The 20857-nt window shown below is 36.7% G+C and overlaps 1 protein-coding gene across 4 annotated transcripts in view; it reads left to right on the forward strand.

Moving 5' to 3' along the window:
* LOC115238655 (sn1-specific diacylglycerol lipase alpha) overlaps window positions 1-20857 on the forward strand; it is a 45458-nt gene that overhangs the window by 17714 nt on the left and 6887 nt on the right. For 3 of the 4 annotated variants that reach the window (XM_029812654.1, XM_029812651.1, XM_029812652.1), the window contains 11 exons: window positions 9644-9855; window positions 11896-11997; window positions 12401-12587; window positions 13121-13205; window positions 13584-13912; window positions 14630-14828; window positions 15236-15424; window positions 16218-16508; window positions 16603-16832; window positions 17235-17258; window positions 18305-18437. In XM_029812654.1, coding sequence (XP_029668514.1) covers window positions 9644-9855; window positions 11896-11997; window positions 12401-12587; window positions 13121-13205; window positions 13584-13912; window positions 14630-14828; window positions 15236-15424; window positions 16218-16508; window positions 16603-16832; window positions 17235-17258; window positions 18305-18437 — 1981 coding nt within the window. The remainder of the gene's footprint in view (window positions 1-9643; window positions 9856-11895; window positions 11998-12400; window positions 12588-13120; window positions 13206-13583; window positions 13913-14629; window positions 14829-15235; window positions 15425-16217; window positions 16509-16602; window positions 16833-17234; window positions 17259-18304; window positions 18438-20857) is intronic. The other variant, XM_029812653.1, reaches the window with a different exon arrangement.

Consider the following 20857-nt stretch of genomic DNA (forward strand, 5'->3'; position numbering starts at 1 on the left):
AAGTAATATTTTATATAAATAATATTTTATATAAATAATATTTTAATTGATTAATTGATGAATTACTATCGCGGAGATAAATAAGCGATTAGTTTCATAAGAATAACAAGTAATGAATTAAATGATTAATTTCTCATTCCACGATTGCTCAGTCGTCGCATACCTTCTTTCTCCTTTTTGTCTCTTGTTCATCATTTGCTGCTCCTTCAGGGCAGTCACATGATATTCATTCGCGAAAACAATGACTAATTATGATTGCACGGCATTTTACACGACGGCGACGCTCTGACATTAATCACATAATTTGCATTTTATTACATTACATATTACAACGAGAAAATAACGCGAAAAATATGATCTGTTCGTCGCTCGAAATTCCCCATTTGATGACATTGCTAACAGATAATACACGCTCTTGTTTAAAATAGTTTATTCTGTTTTGTATTTTTTTATCTTTCTCGTGATCTGCCCCACTACACTCTAACATACCAGTAGTAACGTAAACAAAGACGCGTCGCTATTCATTACAATAACAATAATAAATAAATATTCGCAGGATAATATCTCTAAAAGCCATTACTTTGTCGACTCGCGTAGGATAGAGAGTTCGATCTATACAAAACTATACAAAACGTACTCGTTTCAAGAGATCATCGATGTGATTGCTCCATTATACGATTCGTGTATTATCGCACGTGTTCTCGATCCGAAAATAATTGGCGGATTACATTTAAATCAACGAAAAATACAAAGCGCGAGATGCAAAGTTTATTCGAATCCGAACTTCGTTAAAAAGAAAGATTTATCGTCCACAGAAATCGCGATAAAACTATAATTTATATTATAATTGCTGTCTCGTTTTGTGATTACCACTCGAAATGTACAAATTGCGCGAAATACTCGTTATGACAGATAGCCGTTCTCTCGATACGAGTTATGAATCGCGAGAATTAATTCACCACGCGGACTGATAATATCTAAATGCTCGGAGTGTGAATGATCACGTTTTAAAGAGCAATATGACGATATGAAATGTTTATTTACGGGCCGTTCACTGTGCGCGCGACTCAAGGCCTCTCATCATATGTAAACAATAGCGAGCGCTAGTTATACACAATACATAATCGTCTCGTTATCATTCGCTCGATAAGTCTCGAGCAATAGAAAGTAACGTGCAGTTCCGCGCATATTATCGTACGAATACGATCGCAACGAATATTAAAAGATATCAAACGCGATCGTTTCTTATCAATAAGCGATTATCTTTTTTCGCGATTATCGCGTGTTAATTAGACTTGCGTACTTTAATACTTTTGTCAATCGCGTAGCAAAATTTCAATGCTTATACATCGGTGATCTGTTGAAATGCGCGTTTTACAAGATTCACTCGGTCTACAAATCTATTGGATATTACATTCTGTTTATATTTATCTTGAATAAAAAATTCTCGTATATGTATTCACACTTATGGTAACGAAATAATAGTCGTTTTTTAAAAGAAGAGCGGATCCTAACTTTGTACGATTGTTTCATTTTCGTGTTGTTTTTCTATTGTGAGATTTATAATAAAATGCGTGTGCGAGTAATGTCGACAGCTGTTGCAAAGTATCATAATTAGCCGTGTTTTCGCGAGTAAGTGCCATAATGGAGCGGCAAAGGGCGAACAAGAGAGGAGGATGTATCGGACGACAGCAGAGCAATAGTCGGGTGAGGTAATTTGTAATTTATTTAGTCTATTATTATTGCGAAGTTTAAGATTTTCTGAAACATCGATGCTTAATGCATTTTGCATTTATCGGTATTTCGCTGGCTTGTTCATTGCTTTCTAATGTGATTCTAAATTTATCGTTCGATATAAAGTGGCAGTGCACCATCTGAATTATTCGAAAACTCGAAAATAATTTATTATCGTCTTGTCGGGAAAAGGACAGCGATCTCTTTTATCGGACAAGAAGCGCAAAGTTGTGGTAACACTCTTATGCAAAGTTTAATCCGATGGGGGGGGAGGGGGAGGGGGAGGACCTTTCCCTCCATCGATCCTCGCGCACATGGTATTGAGCTTTACCCGACCGGATATGAGAAATGTTTCCGCGTCTAAAATGTCAGAGGTCACGATTACCCGGCATTGCGGCATCGTACCGTGTGTGTGTGTATGTGTATATATAGGCGCCCGCATCGTAGAAATTTCCAAAATGCTCCCTTCGGTCTGAATTAATCTACAATATTAATTACACATTAATTACTCGCAAGAATATTAAAACGCCTCTTCGTTTCCGCAGACTTGTACAAAAGATAGCTAAACTATGCAAAAAATATAAAAATATCTTTTTATTTTCTTCTATGATATATATGCATATAATGTCTATTTTTTAAATAAATTTGAAATTGTCCAAAAGAAAGGGATTTTATTTTTACCGAGAAAAATTAGAAAATTTTCATGAAATTTTATTGGAACTCAGGACACATTTTTCGAGTATCAAAGACGGCATATTTCTCTCTCTTTCTAAACTTTGATAGTGGATTTAGTTTAACGTATTACACAAATTACATTGCAATTGAAATTTATCGAAACATTTTCGAAATTTTCAGAAACGTCCGACCGAACATTATTCCGCGGTTCGAAACCCTTGTTAAGTACACCTAGCAGCAGATATCAGCTAACAAGGACAGAATACGTATAAGAGTGAAGTATTCTAAAAAATGAGAATATAAAATCCATTTCGATCTTGATATATTCTCTGATTTTTGTGCTCACAAAATATAAAAAGTTCCCAAAATCAGGGAATATATCAAGATCAAAACGGATTTTATATTCTTATTTTTAGGGTCTTCATTTTTTACATTACTCTTATACGTGTTTTGTCTTTTTTAGCTAATATCTTCTAAATTATAATAAATAACTAAATTTTGTTAATTACTCTTGAAAGCATTTAAAAAGCACTTAATTCTAATATATTTACTTTTGGATTTTGTGCAAGTTTTTAATAAGGGGCTAGCTTGATGAAAGCTAGCACCCCCACTTTTAAATCGCGGATTTCTGCTAAATAGTTCGACCACTAAAATCAGGAATAGAACACTAAATTAGCACCTAAATAGCACTTAATTTTGACACAAGTTTTATAGTAATTTGTTGTAGTGGGGATGCTAATTTAATGAGGGTCGGTTTGGAAATAGAAAGACGTGTCATCCAGAATTTCCGTTTACTTCCATCTCGCGTCCGCTTTGTTACTTCGACGTAAAGTAACTGTGATTGTGCCCCAATTTCGGGGTACAAACTAAGGATCGAAATTCCTCGCGTACTTCCGACAGCATCTCGTTCTTGGCACTCTATATTTCTCTTGGCGTTTTACTTTCGAGCACCGTAAGCAGAGGTTCAAACTCTCCCATCCGTAAAATTCAACGACACAGCTGTCCCGAAACTTGCCCCGATAATTACAAACACGTGCTTCTGTCCTTTCTCACTTGCTTTACTCATTTGCTTTGGTCACTAATATATACTATTATATATCATAATTATAATAGTAATTATATATTAATTTCGTTCCGAGTTACAATATGAAGTATGATTACGATAGCGTAATATCTATAAATTAATGTCTTTAATAAAAGCTTCAAAAAAATTTCAAGGAAATTATTGGAAGATTAAAGATTCTTTTAGCATTCTCTTCGCAGGAATCGGTGTAAACTTTTTTTTTTAATATTCTACGAAACTTTCTTATTAGACTTACATTTATAGGATAATTTATTGAATTATAATTTATTGAATTATAATTTATTGATTTATTTGAATCGCGAAGCTGTGCTTACTAATGGTTTCTTTTTAAATTCAGAATTATTCGAAAAAATTTTCTAATTTTGTAATTATGCTATAAAATTACGAGATACTCTATTAACATATCTGTGTTTTTAATAAAAGATAATTGAAGTTATGATGCGAAAATCTTATCTTAGATAAAATAGTACGAAGGAATATTTAATACAATTCCCTCTCTCTCTCTTTTTTTCTCTCTATCTGTCTCTTGGATTCAGGAATTAATAATGGTGCATCATAAATCAGACTAGTTAGCAATTACGCGCCTATCGGTGTGAAACTCGCGTTGCGCAAGTAAAGGAACTCGTTCTGGAGCTTTTACTACTCGTTCTTGAGTATATGATGGCAGTCGAGAAGTGCGCTCTTCACGACTGGAAATAGTCTGACCGCGTGCACAAAGAGAATTGCGCGACGAGAGCTTCGAGAAAGCTCTCTCGGCAATCCCGCAAAATTTCTCGCTTTATTGTGGACTTTGTCGAATGGCATTTACTTATCAGTCGTTCCGCTTCTTCGGATCAGAAGTGTACAAGCTTATTTATTTGTTGGCTTCGGGTGTTTTTGATATCTGAAGTCTTTTATACGAAGATTAGAGATAAAGATGAGTAAATCGCGTTGAAATAAAATGGACGTGATTAAATTTTCATGAAATTTGATTTTTATTTTCGTCGAAATAACGGGGTGTTTCTATCGTCTGTCTTAAAGATTTTTTCGAGGCGACGGTATTTCATTCGAATCTCTCGTCAATAAATGTGTGCTGTCTTTCTTTCAAAAGGACGAACGAAGATGAAAGAAATCGCGATTATCTCGACGATTTATCAAAGAATGCATGTCAATTTGTGCAAATTTATTGTGAAGTGCATCTATCTCTCGCACAATAAATTACTATCTTGAGAATCAGTTGAGCGAAAAATCCACAGCATTGACAAAAAAAAATAGATGAAAGAAATCGCGATTATCTCGACGATTTATCAAAGAATGCATGTCAATTTGTGCAAATTTATTCTGCGAATTAAACGCTCAGGAAGTGCATCTATCTCTCGCACAATAAATTACTATCTTGAGAATCAGTTGAGCGAAAAATCCACAGCATTGACAAAAAAAAATAATAATAATAATAAAAACATTTTCTGCATAAAAATGACAATAATTTTAATTACTCTCTCTCACAATTATTTTTAATAAATTTCTTTTTAGCCATTTATATTGAACGTCAAAATTTTTATAATTTATTGTCGCTGCTTTTAGAAGCACAAAGCGATTTTTTTTTACTTGAATATATTTGTGCCACATATGTGGATATTTAAAAGTGACACTATTTGATAATGGACGACGGGGACGATATTAGCGTGCTTGAACTTCTGCTCATAGATTGACCTGATTTTGCAGGATTATCGGGAGAATGTCTCTCGAGAATGAATAGCAGACGTTACGGCGCCTCTTTATATGGTCAACACACGCAATACATTATCGAATATATTATCCTTTCCTTGAAAAAGATTACCTTATGGGAACTAATACAATTGGTTATTGCAAATTTATGCTCTATAATTTTGAATCGTTCATAATCTGGCTTTATTTATTAAAATCGAATAAAATTTTTTAAATTAAATAAATCTCTTGAAAATGATTTGAATAAAAAATTTAAAATCGCACACGCACAATTGAATAATGGATTGAATTTAACGCAATAGATTATATAATTTAATAGTAGATTAAATTGTTTTTAGAATATATTTAAAATATATTTTTAATTAGAGTTCATAGAGTGAACTCGAACAATGAAAAAGAACAATGGATCAAGAACCGTCATTAAAATATAATGTCATGTAAATGTTAAAGTTCATCATTCGACAAATATAACGGCAAATGTATGAAAATCGTTTGCGGTTTGTGTGAAGTATAGCATTAAATTTCTAGCTAAATTCGATGATAGTCTAGGGTCTAGGATAAATAACAAGAAGTCTGGAAAGTGAGCGTAGAATAGTAGAGTTTCTCACTCGAGTTGAATTTCTAGGAGGTAAAATAATGAGACGTTTCGTCGAAAGCTGCTGCGTTAAACTGGATGTTAAACATAGCTATATCGGCGTTTTTTTCTCCTTTGCGAACCGTCCGCTCAAACGTCGACTCTTTTCACTATCCGCCTTGCAATTCTCGATTATTCGCCTTAAATTTTTTATACGGATGGTCGATTAAAACAGCACCGTTTACGAAGCGTTTTTATACGCCTCGTAATTTAGATGTTTTGATTCCTCTAAACTTTAGAGAAACGGCTCACTTGACATTTATTTATTTTAACGGAGATATTATTGCTCAGCCATATAAAATTGTTTAATTATACATAATACGCAAGAGAAAAAGAGAGGAAGATTATTATTGTATTTCATATATTTTAATTTTTTTCTAATAATTTTATATTTAATTATAATATAGTTTAATACACTTTCGCGCACGCGCGTTATTGCTTGTTGTATGAATATGATATTTCAAGTATGTTGATATAATTAATATCTAATGTATGTATGTTTATGAACATGTTAATTATGTTGGAGTTTCCTCGGGAGTTTCTATATGTTGTGTATACGTTATCGAGTTATATATATATACATATATATCCGACCCAAGTATAATACGTGTAGTATCACAGTATTCTATCGCTTTTCACACCTTGGGAATCATAATGTACAATAATGCTAGACGGTCGCATGCGGTAAAGTCGACGCTGAATGGAGAATGCGGGAACATTGTCACTACTATTGTATATTTAGCTCTGATATCCCAAATCAAGTTCGTTACGTGACTATTAACTATTCAATTTGCATGACCGCGTCGGATGACAATTATGTGATGACATTATGCATAGAACGATAAATTGCATAATAATATATTAATATAAAATCAATATAATTTATTCTTAATATTTGTCACGTTCAAAAAGTTTTGGCCAATGAAAAAAATAGATGCGACAATCGAAGAATAATATTTTTATTTTTACAACTGTGTTGTCGATTACACCTCTTCTGTAATATAAAATACGAGAAAAATATTTTGTATAAAAATATGAAAACAATATACAGCTTTAAAAATATTATATGAATCACTGAAATTGCCGTGCGTTTTAAAGGGAATCCCTTTTAAAGGGATCGGTGTAAATGCTTTCTTACATCGATCGCGTACTTGAGGCAATCGAACCGGTAATTGCATAAATTGGCACCTCTCGAAGTAGGGGGAGCTTGAAATAAGACGAAACCGCAGGGCGGAACGAATAACTGATAGCAATGCGAATGCCGGAAAAGTTATCGGCATACAAATCGCCGATGAACGCAAAGTTTTTGATTGCCGCAATTTCGCTCGCGTCGTCGTCGGGATCAGACGGAGTTTATATCGGGGGCCAGTACAAACGGTTCTCCGGATAATTTTGATTCTATATGATACATGGAATTTTTATTGACTTTACTCTTACATATTCGGAATATTGCATGAAGTGAAAAAATTTCTATCACAGCGTTTTGAACGCATATGGGAAATATTTTATATATCGAATTGATAACTTTTAATTGAAGAGGAACGCGGATTCGGGAAATTGGAATAATTTAAAGAGATCGGTAATATAATCGTTTCTCTTAATTAGTACTCCTCTTAAGTTTCAGCTTAAGAAAAAGAAAATTATCTTATTAATAGAATTATCTTATTAATTAGAATTAATATAGAATTTTTCCACTTTGTTCTTCTCTCTCTTTTTTATACAATAAATTCAACTTTTCCTGTTTTAAACATCTTCATCAATTCTCTTCGTATCTGTGTGTATAGTAAACTTACTTTTAATAGATTAGCTATTTTTAGCGCGAAAAGGGGAGAAGGATGCTTCAGCTTACACGAGGTGTCTTCGTCTCTCCGGTTAAGAGTTTGAGTTAGACACTTTTGCGAAAAAAAATCAAACGAAATCCATGTGGCGCTTAATATGTCGAGAGAAGCACCTATGACACCTTTAATTCGCCACAATAATCGTAAAGGGGGAGACGGTTCTTTTCCTCGGGGTATCTTGCCTCGTGTCTGGTCGACGCGATCCGTGATAGAAACGGAGGAAAAGCCGGCTACGAGGTAAATCGATACGAAACCACCACGCAGCAGCATCCAAGGCTCTGACAACCCTTCGCCGTGTCTGCAATCTCTCGTTTCCTCCCTTTTCTCTCTTTCTTGTCGATTTTTTCCCTTTTCCTTGAATTTCTTTGGTTGCGCGACACGTAATATTTTTCAATACGTGACTGTGATTGCATAAAAGAATATTCGATGATTTCGATATATTTCTATATTTCTTTTCTTTTTATTTAGATTATAAAAGATATTGTATATTTAAAAGGGCAAGAAAGAATATATATATCTCTTTCATTAAAGAATTTATATATTTTTTTCATTAAAGAATTTATATATATCTTTCATTAAAGAATTCATATATCTCTTTCATTAAGTATATTCCTAGATTAGCTACTTTTCAAAGATTTGTCTACGATTATTATCGATTCGCATTTAACGCGTGATTTCTAAATTCGACGATTTATTCTCGAATAAATTATAGATCGTCCGAAATGAGCTTCACGTGCAAGGTGGGCAGTCAGTTCCGAGTATTCGAGCGTCAGTGAGAAATATTTTACGTGTCGTCCTCAGCTGATATGAGTGTCGTGCACGTGTTGACGAGACATTCCGTTCGCGATATATTCCGTCGACCAGACGTCATACCGCATAGCGTCGCATAGTGCGAAATGTGAATGCACCGCCATCGTTGACAGATGTATCATATGTACAATAACGTATATAAATTTTTTTTTCTTCAGTTTATATGAGCGCTTTGCAGAATTTATTCGAATCGTTCGCGCAAAGCTCGACTCTGAATCATTAACCGATTCGGAGTGAATAGCAATTAGTAAATTTTCGATGAAAAGAAGATGATTAAGCTTAACGTAAAAACACTAATAATCCATTATTCCAGTCCTTACTTGGTTTCTTGATATTAACGGATTAAAATAAAATTTACTTTCTCAATATTTGCGGCGTCAACGGTGTCAACGCGAACAGATTTTTTTTTTTTTTTTAAGGGTATATCGGAATTGATCTTTGCGGTTCTTTCTGGCGCGGTTTAACGCGCGATGCTCGTCGAAAAACGCAATCCCGTCGAAGATCATTTGTCGCGGTGTTCGCTAAAGGGAGCTTTCGGTCGATCGAACCGCTTGAAAGGCAGCTCTCCGATGCATCAGTTGGATGCGGTTGCATTTATCACACGGTTCACCGAGAGTCAGTTTCCGTACAGTTCTATCTGGTCGTATGTGTTTTGTGGCGATCGTGTACTCCGATAAAAGGCCGCAAAGTTCGTGTATGAGAACTTCCGCAACGTCAACGTTCGATGAAAGGTTCCGCCTTTATTTAAGCGTTCGAATGATGTAATCGAAGGAGCATATTATTGACGTTGACGACGAATAACATCGTACTATCGTTACGTAATAAATATCGAAGTTATGTAATGAGTAGTGAATGGAGTTATGTAACGAGATATGAGTAGAAGTCTTTGCGTAAAGAGGGTACTTGAAAAATATGAAAGTATTAATTAGAAAACTTTACTTTCTATCTTTGAATTTGAATTTTTATCAAAAGATAAGATCGTTAAGTGTCAGGCGAGGGATCGGTGGATATCTTGGAATATGTGAACTGTTGCAAATGTGTGTCGCACAGCAGATGCATAATTCAAGGACGGTTTCCGCCGTTTATCGCCGAGAACTAGGTTCGGGTATATTTATCTCGCATTCCGCCGTCTTAAAGGAATCTCCTTATGGGTTTATACAGGCTGACGGTGTTGGGCGTTCTACTGGGGATTCTCGAATGGGATCGTAGCGTCCCCTGCATTCTTCTCATGTGGGAGTACATGATCGGATACGAGGGTCTTTTCGTGGCCTGCATAGCGGTGGAATTCTCCATCTGTTTCCTGGCGACGAGGGGCAGCATCCTGGACACTGCGACGAGGGCGCCGATGCAGTACATCCTTTATATCCGGTTGTGTGAGTATATTTATTATCCGACACGTTTGTTTATTCGCATGTCAATCAAAGTGATAATCGCGGGAATATAAAAGTCACATAGTCACATAGACAAAAGTCGAACATCATGTTTTGTATGGGTCATCATGGGTTTTCTACTCTTGCATGATGTCGGAGAAATCTTTCCTTTTTTTATTTCATAAAGAAATTTATTTTTATATTTTTATTTCTATAAATTAATTATTATATTTTATAAATTTACATATTTTATATATTTTCTAATTTTTAATATATTTTTCGAAACATGGAAAAAAATTGCGTACGGTTTCAATTTTTACATCTTTCATCATCGGAAAAAAAAAATAAATAAAATGACTCGTTCTATTGAAAAAAATTGAAACCCCGCAGAAACATTGCGTCACATTTCACGCGATACAGATCTTTTTTAATCTCTTCGTGCGATCCATTACGATATGTCACTGCTGTCCACAATACTGTTAAACTTCTGTAGACTAATATTGAGAGATCATCAATATGAAACGTATTGATAAAATGGTTTGATGACAATCATAATATTTATCACACTGCTACACGCGCGCTCTTTTTCATGTACTGTGTGTACCTACCGACGATATTTTTTAATTTTTTTGGACTCTCTAAGTTTTCTTTTCTGGCTTTACTACAGTTCTAACTTCATTTCCGTGCATTTTTTCTCGCTTTTTTCAGGGCATCTTCGCGCTTGCCTGTTCTCGAGATGAGATTTATTTTTCATTTTAAGGTTTATTAAAATATGCAGCGCCATCGTTTTTTCATTCGAGCATTCTTTTACGTTTTTGCGATATATTTTTTATCGGGTCGTTAAATAGCGCAAAATTCGCGCGAGATGAACTCGCGATTCATTTACCGCTTAACGTAAATCAAATGTTAATAGAATAACGCGATATTTAACTCCCGGCAACTGCAGTTTATCGGTTAATTATTTTTCCGACTCTCTCACCAATTAGATTGTATAAATTCTTTGCAAAATATTTGAGATAATTGATTTAAAGAGAAATATCATCGTGCGCCGCATTCACTTTTAATGCTAAAGTTGGACGAATATAAACTTTCCGTAATAAGAGTTTTAAAGAGATCTTAATTACACAGATACTTTTAATATCGAATATTATAAGAATGTTTTTGCTTATAAGAGTTCAAGAAATGTAATTAAATGGTAACTAATAATAATAATTCCAGTTAATTGATAAGATCGCTTTTGCATCTTATCGCATTCATAAATTTATATTTTATTGACGAATAAATAAGAAAAGCTAAAGTATATATAATTTTATATATTTCTATATTTTATATTTTTTATATTTATTTTATTTTTACATTTATTTATTTATATAATTATAAAATCAATTTTATCGGAGGGGTTACAATTTCTTTCTATCTCTTGTTGTGGAGAATTTATATTAAAACAAATCTTAGCTCGTCTTAATTGTCAAAACATGTATTGACAGTGAGTACTCAAGCACTCAATGAGAATTCAAGCAGTGAATATAGCTCGACTCGAATCTATTTGTTAATTCTTCGTCTTGATTCCGGATGTGTCTCGGACCGAGACAGTCGCGGTTATTGTCGCAACTGGGTCAATCGTGTTTGTTTTCGCCGCGCGTTTCCGCTTCGGAAGACGGCGCGTATCCGTTGTCTCTGTAAAGCTCTCGGCGACGCCGAAGGAAGCTTTTGTCGCCGATCGTTTCAATCTTTTTTTTTCCATCCGGCGCGCAAAGTTACGTCAATCGACGAGACACGCGCGCTTCCTTGCTTATTGTGAAGAGGCTTGCGTAAACTCGACGACCATAGCGAGATGCATAACGTGAGATATAAGAGAGAGATTTAAAAATTTCTCGAGAGATAGTTTTTTTTACGCATAGTCTCTCTTTTTTAAGTTTTTTTTATCGCTGGCTCTTGGAGAGATGTGCCTGCTTAGCGATTAATTAAAAGTATTATTTAACTCGGAAAGTTAAAAGAAGATACGGTTATGACCCGGGATTTTACCTGGGGATTTGTTTTCAGTCTTGGTGTTGGTGGAGACCGGATGGCTGTGCGCAGGTGTTACTTGGTTAGCGCGTTATTATCAAACCTGTCGAGTGGACCAAGCTAAAGATGTTATGTTAGGTGAGTTTTGCATTCGAGAGATACGAGTTAAAAATTTATAAATCTACTGTTAAGATAGAGAGCAATATTATTGCAAGATTGACACGCGATACATATCCATATCATACATATGAAAATAAAATTAAATCTAGGCAAATTAATTAAACTTTATGAGATTATATGCAATTCATATATTCGATAATTAAAATATAATTATTGAAAATATAATTATTACAAACGCAGAGAGCCTTCTCTTTGTACATCGGTAATAATTGTCTTCGACGAAATATATATTCACATTTTTCGATCACGCGAAAGTGTTGTTCGCTATTTTACAACAAATTTTAATCTACAAAATCTAATTTTGGATTATAAATCGATTAAAACAAATGAAAAACATTTCGTGAATTTTCGAACCGGCTAGGTTTGGTGATATCGAACTGGTGCTTGCTGGCGTTGCTGATGGTGACTATTTGGTGCACGTACGACGCCGCCGGCAGGTCCTGGGTAAAGATGAAAAAATATCAGCGCAGCATGAGGGAGGCGGAATCGAGGGGGGCCAGATTGCATTACAAGCGCAGCGGCAGCAGAAATAGAAATTGGCGACAACGGTGAGTTGTCCTTATGTATTACAATGCACGACGGACGTTTCGCGGTTTCTCGCGCATTATTCTCTGCATTTTATTATTTTATATAAATATAAAAAAACGATCTTTTTTTTTAATTAAAAAAGAACAATTTTATTCCATCTTATATTTTCTTGAGGAGAGATACGAGAGAGAGATTGCTCAATATCTCTACAATTTTTACCTCGTATCTCTTACATTTTTCTCCGATAATAGTCGAACACGAAATCCCATTCGGGCTTTACTATAAATGAAGATCGGAAAATCTCTCGGACGCGGTATCCGAAGCAGCGAGATTGCCTCGCGGAAAATTTGCGGTGTGCTTCCTAGATGCCTTCCACCGCGGAGCCGCGATTGTTTCGCTGTGACGACCGCGTTGTCTCATACTTTATATCCCATTGGGATGGGATTTTGCTTCGGTGTGGTTTTTACGGCCGTTTGGATTTACGCGCTGGCGCCTGGGCAAGCACCAGAACGTCCATCTAAACGCTCATACGGTTTTACGTTTTGTGTTGCAGAAAAGTTATACGCGCCTACCAGGACAGCTGGGACAATAGGTGCAGACTGCTGTTTTGCTGCATGGGTAACTCCGATCGCAGTCGAGTGAGTAGCGCAAAGAAATTAATTGCGACTTGGGAAAATTAATCTATTTTAGATTAAATCTCTAGAAGAATAAACCTTTTCTTTTTATGTAAAAGATCAAAAACTAAATCTTGTAGAGATACAACTCAAAAGTATGCTGATTAGAAATATCTAAGGTGTAAATATAGATCTGTCAGAATATCTGATTATAATCAACTTTGTTGACAAAAATGAGAAATCAATCGGATTTGAAAAATAATGCTTTATCTTAATTAAATTGGAATAAATGGATCAGATGTCAATATGTTTAATTTTTAAGTTTCAAAGAATCGAGGGTTGATAGAATAACGATTATTTCTGAGTTTTTATCCTGAAAGAAGATAATGACGTTGCTCGTAGAACTCGTTCGCCGACATCGCCCGGCTGCTGAGCGACTTCTTCCGCGACCTGGATGTGGTGCCCTCGGACGTGGTGGCCGGTCTGGTGCTGCTCAGAAAGTTTCAAAAGATCGAGCGCGAGCTGATAGTTAAGCAGCGCAAGAACGATACGTACGAGTTCCTGTCGGGAGTGCCGGTGACACCGCGCACCAAGTTCCTGTCCCTGACCGAGGACGGCGATCTGGGCCACTTTCAATTGGCCATCCACTATATGCACTTTGCTCTCGCCGCCTACGGCTGGCCCATATTTCTTCTCGGTCCTTCTATCGAGCTCTGCCAGTTGTGCACTAGGTAAATCCTTCGGGTTTTTCGAGATATTATCATGTAACATGCATTTTGGCGTTTTAATTGAACTGCAATGGCCAAAACTTGCTTTCGCAAAATATTCTCAATTTTGAGAAAATATTAAAATAAATAATTATTTCAATATTTCAATAAATAATTATTTTGTGAGCATTTATAATGAAAATACGTATTTATTATTATCAATATTTCGTATTAAAAAATTTTACTTTAGAGAAGATTTTTTATTTGCATTAAAATATAAATGTCTCATTCGTAAACGAAGCATTTCATATTATTTAGAACAAAAGGGCGTTCTTTGAGCATTGTGAGTGTATAGATTTGTTAATTTCCCATAAAACTAATTTTAAACAAATATATAGCATACTTTTAATGCAAACATATAAGAAAACTTTGCTAAGAAATATCGCGAGAAAGTGCGAACAAGGAAATACCCCGGAAGAGGGGTTGAAAGATATTAAAGTTGCAAGTCAATATTTTAAAGAGTGAACAATAGCGTGGGGTACTTTGTAACTTTAAAATGAGTATATAATCGGGAGCTGTTAGAAAAATTGTTTAATCCAAAGTATATATTTTCTATTATATAATATTCCCCGTCGTGTCAGGGTGTTGTCTCAAGCGTGACACGCTGATCTTCTTTATCCCTGTAAACACACAGGTCGGCCTCGTTGCTGCCCTCGTTTCATCATTCTATTTATCCCATAGATTGCAATGCTGCTGCTTCCCATGCGGCGCCCGTCACGAGGATGAGGCGACGATCGTTGAGGACAATTGCTGCCAATGCAATTACGCCGCCCTGAGCAGGATGCTCGACCTGGGGGAGATCGAGGTCGTCTACGCGACTTTTCACGTCGATGTCGGCGAGACGCCGTTCTTCATCGCGCTCGATTATACGAAGAGAAAGGTTTGTCTAGGCCCGGGTTTATCTCGCTCGCGTATCATTCATTAATCCCCGTTGTCGCCGCGATGACTGTCGCCGCGGAACTACCTCTTTTAAGTAAACAAGCAAAGTTTACTCTATCAACATTTGGATTAAGCTACGATGGATAAGATGGGCTTTGATAGAGCCAATCGATAGGTGTTGATTGCATTTAGAAATAATCTCGTTATCTCCTTTAATAGCAGAAGAGTAAATTAATGAATTTAAATCTCTTTTATGTCTTTAAATGATTATTCCTAATTATTCTTTATCGTTTCTTTGAATCTCATACTTTTCTTCAGAATTATTTTTAATATTTATCATTCTTACGGGATTTTATTTATTTTTTTTGAAAATTATTTTTCTATGTTTCGATCACATGTTTCATGTAGATTGTAATCAGTATACGAGGGACCATAAGCATGAAAGACGTGCTAACGGACTTGAACGCCGAGGGCGAGGTTCTACCTTTGTCGCCACCGAGGGAGGACTGGTTCGGGCACAAGGGGATGGTGCAGGCCGCCGAATACATACGCAAGAAGTTACAGGAAGAGGATCTCATAGCGCGTGCTCGCGCCAAGGTGGGTATATCGTGTGCAAATGAGCCGCGCCTCGTCACTCATTACAAACGATAGTCCCCGGAATAATCACTCGGCGCTCCCCACGCTATCTTTATAATAATCAGACACGCGAGTAATTTTTAATAATGAGCAACGTACCTTATTTAAATTTTGCGCTAGGAAGAACGTGAAGAGTTTGCTTTGGCGTTTAATATGTAGTGTGTTTCTCCTTTTTTTTTTACACAATAGAAAAATAAATCAGTCCCTCATTGATCCCTACTGAATATGTATTAAGAAAAAAAAGAGAAAGAGAAAAAATACATCATCCAGGCCATCCACAGGCATCCACAGGCTCTTGCTCGCAGGGAAATGTGCCAGTAACCTTTTTATCCCGGATTTAACCGGCCAACGTGTCTCGTCGAGCGTATTTCGTTTCGAGACAGTTAAATTTTTCAGCTCGCCGTTCCGCGCGATAGATAAAGCTTATGTACCGTATGAATAGACGATATATTCAACCGCGCGTGTATGCTGAATTCCTTTTATCGTAATACAATTTTTCTGGAATTTTTGTTTCGTTTCACTGAGGATGAAACGAAAAAAAGGCAAGACTCTAAATATTTGTTTGATCAAAAGAATCGAAAACAATGCGACAATCTATGAATATATTTCACTGGAAAATTGCACCTAAAAATCTGACATTAAAAATCCGTATCTATCAATATTTCCGCAATCAGATCTTCCTGAAGATAAAAATTTACATGCCGGGAATAATCAAAAGGATTTTTTTTGCGTTGGTCCGCGAATTTCGCCGCAGGATCCTTCTAGAGGCACTCATCAATTCGGATTGACCTTGGTGGGACATTCGTTGGGCGCCGGTACGGCGGCGATCCTTGCGATTCTGCTGAAGCAGGATTATCCGGACCTGGTGTGCTTCTCGTTCGGACCACCCGGTGGACTGCTGAGCATGCCTGCCCAGCAATACAGCCAGGAATTTATCACGTCCGTCGTGGTTGGTAAGGACGTCGTACCAAGGATCGGACTCCGGCAGATGGAGAGTCTGAGAGCGGATCTTATCAACGCTATAAAAAGAAGCGTCGACCCGAAAGTACGCAGTTCGAGTTCTCTTTGATCTAAATTGACATATTTGATTCTAGGATCGATAATCTAGATTCGGTTTATTCGAGCATATTATTCCACAGTGGAAGACGATTGCGTGCTCGGTGATGTGCTGCGGCTGCGGCTCGACGCCCACGTCAGCGGCAAATCTAGAGGCCGGTGGTTGCATCAGCGAATACCAGCGGGACAAGGATCGGGCGCGCGCTCAGACCGTCGTGCCCAGCGATTCCAGCATTGCCCTGACCCTGCACAGGCCCTTGTATCCGCCGGGAAGAATCATACACGTGGTCCGACATCATCCGAACAAGGGCGAGTGAGTTGACCTAACTTAATAATCTCATTCGTATTTCTCTTCGTCTACCTGAAACGGGATATATCGCGAGTATTTCCTGAAATTGCTGTCTAAAATTAAATTGAATCGGCGACTTTAAGCTACGTTTATCCAAGTTTAAACGATCCATCTCGTGTACAATGACGATAACGAATAAAGATTATGATCATTTTTATATATTTAATATATTATAAATGAATTTATTTTTTTCTAACTCATTATTTGTTGATTGATTTTTTGATCGCTTGGTTGAAAATTATTCTTTGTTGCGAAGAGAACAATTGCACCGAATTGTTTCTTTTTTATATCGCGCGAGACCGATTTTGCACCGCCGAGACGGCAAAAAAAAAACGAAAAGTTAATCGCGCCTGTATTTCTTTTTAGGCAGAAGTATGAGACGAGTTGGAGGTACGTCTATCAAATAATTTATACATTTTCAGGACTACTGCTTCTGGGTTGTTGCATTTTGGAGATATGCCCGCGCATGCGTCTCTTGGGCCTATATCCCGTATATTTATTGCGTAGGATGTTACCTCCTCACGCGCTATCTTTCGATATTAAAAAGTTTCGCTCCAGTTGGAAAGTTTTCATCTCAAGTATCTCGAGAAAAATGTATGAGCCTATGATGTATCAGAGTTTTATTTATAAAAACCGTTTACAATAAAAACGACTTAATTTTCGTATCATAAAAAAGAATTAGAAATTTTAATATTGTAAAATGCGAATATATCAATCTTATGGGAGATATTTGACGGGAATAATATATCGCTGGTTTATTTTTTCAGTAAATTTGAAGAGATTAAACTGGAGATTTCGGTCGCGATTCAATTTACAATGCAAATCTATCGCGATCGTTGAGAGAAAGGGATTCCGTCCTCTTTTCAAGATTGAAATTATGCACTCGTGTACATACTTCTCGGGACACAATATATATATGCATGAATAGAATACTTTATACCGGTAATGTATACCGTGCCAGGGAAATGGTTTGGTAATTTTTTATAGTTCTAGTACGTCCAACATTATCCATTAAAACAGTTTTCTAATTTATGGTCCTTTAATTATAGTTCTCACGAACTGAGCGTTGCATGCTTTTACCTCGTAGATGATCTCTCATAGGAAATAAATTGCCATACGCGCATGTGTGATGCCTTGTTTTTTATTATAATGAAATTCACTCACTGCATTAAAAGTTGATAAAATTCAAGATACTAGAATCGTTTGTACATTAAATACTGATCGGTGTTCTAATCTAATACATAATGGAACGAGATGTAAACGTGAAGATTTGTGAAGATCTTTATTGCAGATATTTAAAAAAAAATTTTTAAATAGTGAAAGAGAGAGTTAAATAATTATCGCATAGAAATAAACGATAATTTCGAGAATTTGTGATTGATCCGCGAAAGAAATCACAGACGCGCGAGACTGATGTTTGATTCATTGAATTCCAGACAAATGTTGAGCAAACGCGAACCAGTGTACCAGGCGCTGTGGGCCGGTCCGTGCGACTTCGACGAGGTGCTGATCAGCCCGGTGATGATACAGGACCACATGCCGGACAATATGCTGCGCGCGCTGAACAAGGTAAGCCAGGATGCGATCGCGTGGCAGCAAGCGAGACGGTCGCAGACACCGCTGAGCCGTACCCCGTCGGTGAAGCCGGGTCATTACGAGCCTTTGGAGGAGACCACCGACGGGCCCGACGTCCCTCACGAAGCGGTGCAGCGAGATCGGATAAACAGGAACGCGGACCAGGAGGCCGTTAACGGTTTTGATTGCACGCGCGTTCGGTCGAGCACGTCGATCGTCGTCGATGTGGAAGTGCACGAGCGCAGGGAGACACTGTCGGAATCGCGTTGACGAAATCCGTTCGATCCGCTCTCCCTCGCATCTTCTTCATCGCGAGAGATGTCCCGCAACTCGCGATCTTAATTTTAATGACGGATTCTCTTATCGATCTAACGTTGAATATTAAATTTCGGAAGAGAATCCCGTCAATAAAATTAATTCCGTAATATTGCGGGACGCGAATATATATTGAAGGAAGGACCGCCGATCCTTCGGTGATTTCAAACGTCTTCGATTAGGAACTCAGTATAATTGAACGACAGACTTGCGCCAGCTAGATTGTAACCGTTGAGCTTATTTATTCTGATTGTGATTGGTAACGCATCGAGGTATCTCTGTGTGTGTATGTATGATTATTTATTTGACACCTACGTGTCGCGTACGAATTAGCGTAGATTCGTAGCTGTAGATTCGCTTTTTGCGAATAGTTTGTCGCTACAATGTAGTTTCTCATTAGCGTAATTTATTATTATTATTTAGAACGTAATCGTTTAACTTTTGTTAATCGAATTTGAATTCAATCGTGTACCATTGTGCTTCTGAGGAACTGTACATAGTCGTGTGTGCGCGCGCGCGCGCAAATCCGATTCGACGGATTAGACAATGGTGTACAAAAGTTCAATTAAGAAACGAACGGGAATTGCAAGGTAACTTTGGTAATCGCGGTGGCGAATCCGTGTTTCTTTTTTTAATCTTCTTCACCGATAAAATTCTCATTCGGCGATATCTAGCAGTCGGATATTCCGGATACGGAGAAAAATTTTATAAGATTCGGAAGAGGATGCGGCGAAATGTACGGGAGATTCGCGATCTTCTTGAAATACGTCCTTTAATTTATTTTTTCTTTTTACGCGGATCTCGCTCTCGCGATTACTACAACGACAATTCGCTCTTGTTTTGATATCGCGGATATATCTTGATTACCTCTACAATATCGCTATCTCGCACAACGCGTTGAATCACTGAGCATTCTTGTACTTACCTCTTATATTACCGCCTAAGTAGAGTAACACACGATTGACGTGCATGCTCTCGTATACATTGCATGAACTATTGTTCTCTGCCAAATAGTGGCTAACCAGCAACGTAGCACGCGAATTCGCTATTTGTTTGCATGCGAACATTATAAGTTCGCTCTTACTCTATCGTTACGTAAAATGCTAATTTTACATGGAAATTGCTGTAAATGGCACGAATAATAACGATCATGATTCAATTGGTTGTTACGGGAAAAACGCAAATCAATCTTTTTGCGAATATAATTAAAAAAAACCTGGCTTCTTTTACTGAAAAAATGTGCATTTTTTACATATTTATATTTAATTTTATAGATACTTATATACGCGATAACTGAGATAACTACAATATTTTATTAATATCCGTTATGAGCAATATCATTATTGTACAGATAAATTATTGATATAATTAATGAACATTGCTTAACTGATAAAGCTAATTGCAAGACGCAATCAATTATAATATAATTATAATTATAATATACTATTACTAGAAATCTTTATTTCTAGCAATTTTTTAGAAACATATAACATTTTTAAGATATATTTTTGCAATTTTGATTTAATATGCGTTACGTACGGGTTAGTCACTATTTAGTCGGTCATTGAAAAATGGATACGTATTCTACGTTTCATATGAGATCAATCTGCTTCTTTTTTCGCTCTCTTTTTCTTTTCATTGCACGCAAAACGACTAAAGTCTAAAATATGAGCACAAAAATGAGGACACGTGTATATTTAATTGACACAATATAATATTATAGATTAACGTAATAGATAAAAAAAAAAATCTCGAAATGAAGCTATCTTGTAAAAATAACTTGACGGTCCGCGATTCTCGTCACGCGTTTAGCGCTAAAAGCTAAGTCCATTCGATCGATTCTGTGAATCTGAATATTCTATTTTTTTTTATCCGATTCCAAGAATCTACACAATACATTGCGCGCAATACGATCGTACAAAATTAGCGCTAAACGCGACGATGAGAATTCGCGGGTCGATATATTTTTGTACGCCGCCCGCTGCGAAAAAGATCCAGACCAGAAGGTCCAACCGGAAGTCTCGCGCGCTGGTCGTTTTGTGAGTGCACGCGATTTTTGTAACAACCTGGTTGTTCTGCCATATATATATATATGATTT

Source organism: Formica exsecta, unplaced genomic scaffold (assembly GCF_003651465.1).
Source record: "Formica exsecta isolate Colony F162 unplaced genomic scaffold, ASM365146v1 scaffold353, whole genome shotgun sequence".
NCBI classification, from domain to species: domain Eukaryota; kingdom Metazoa; phylum Arthropoda; class Insecta; order Hymenoptera; family Formicidae; genus Formica; species Formica exsecta.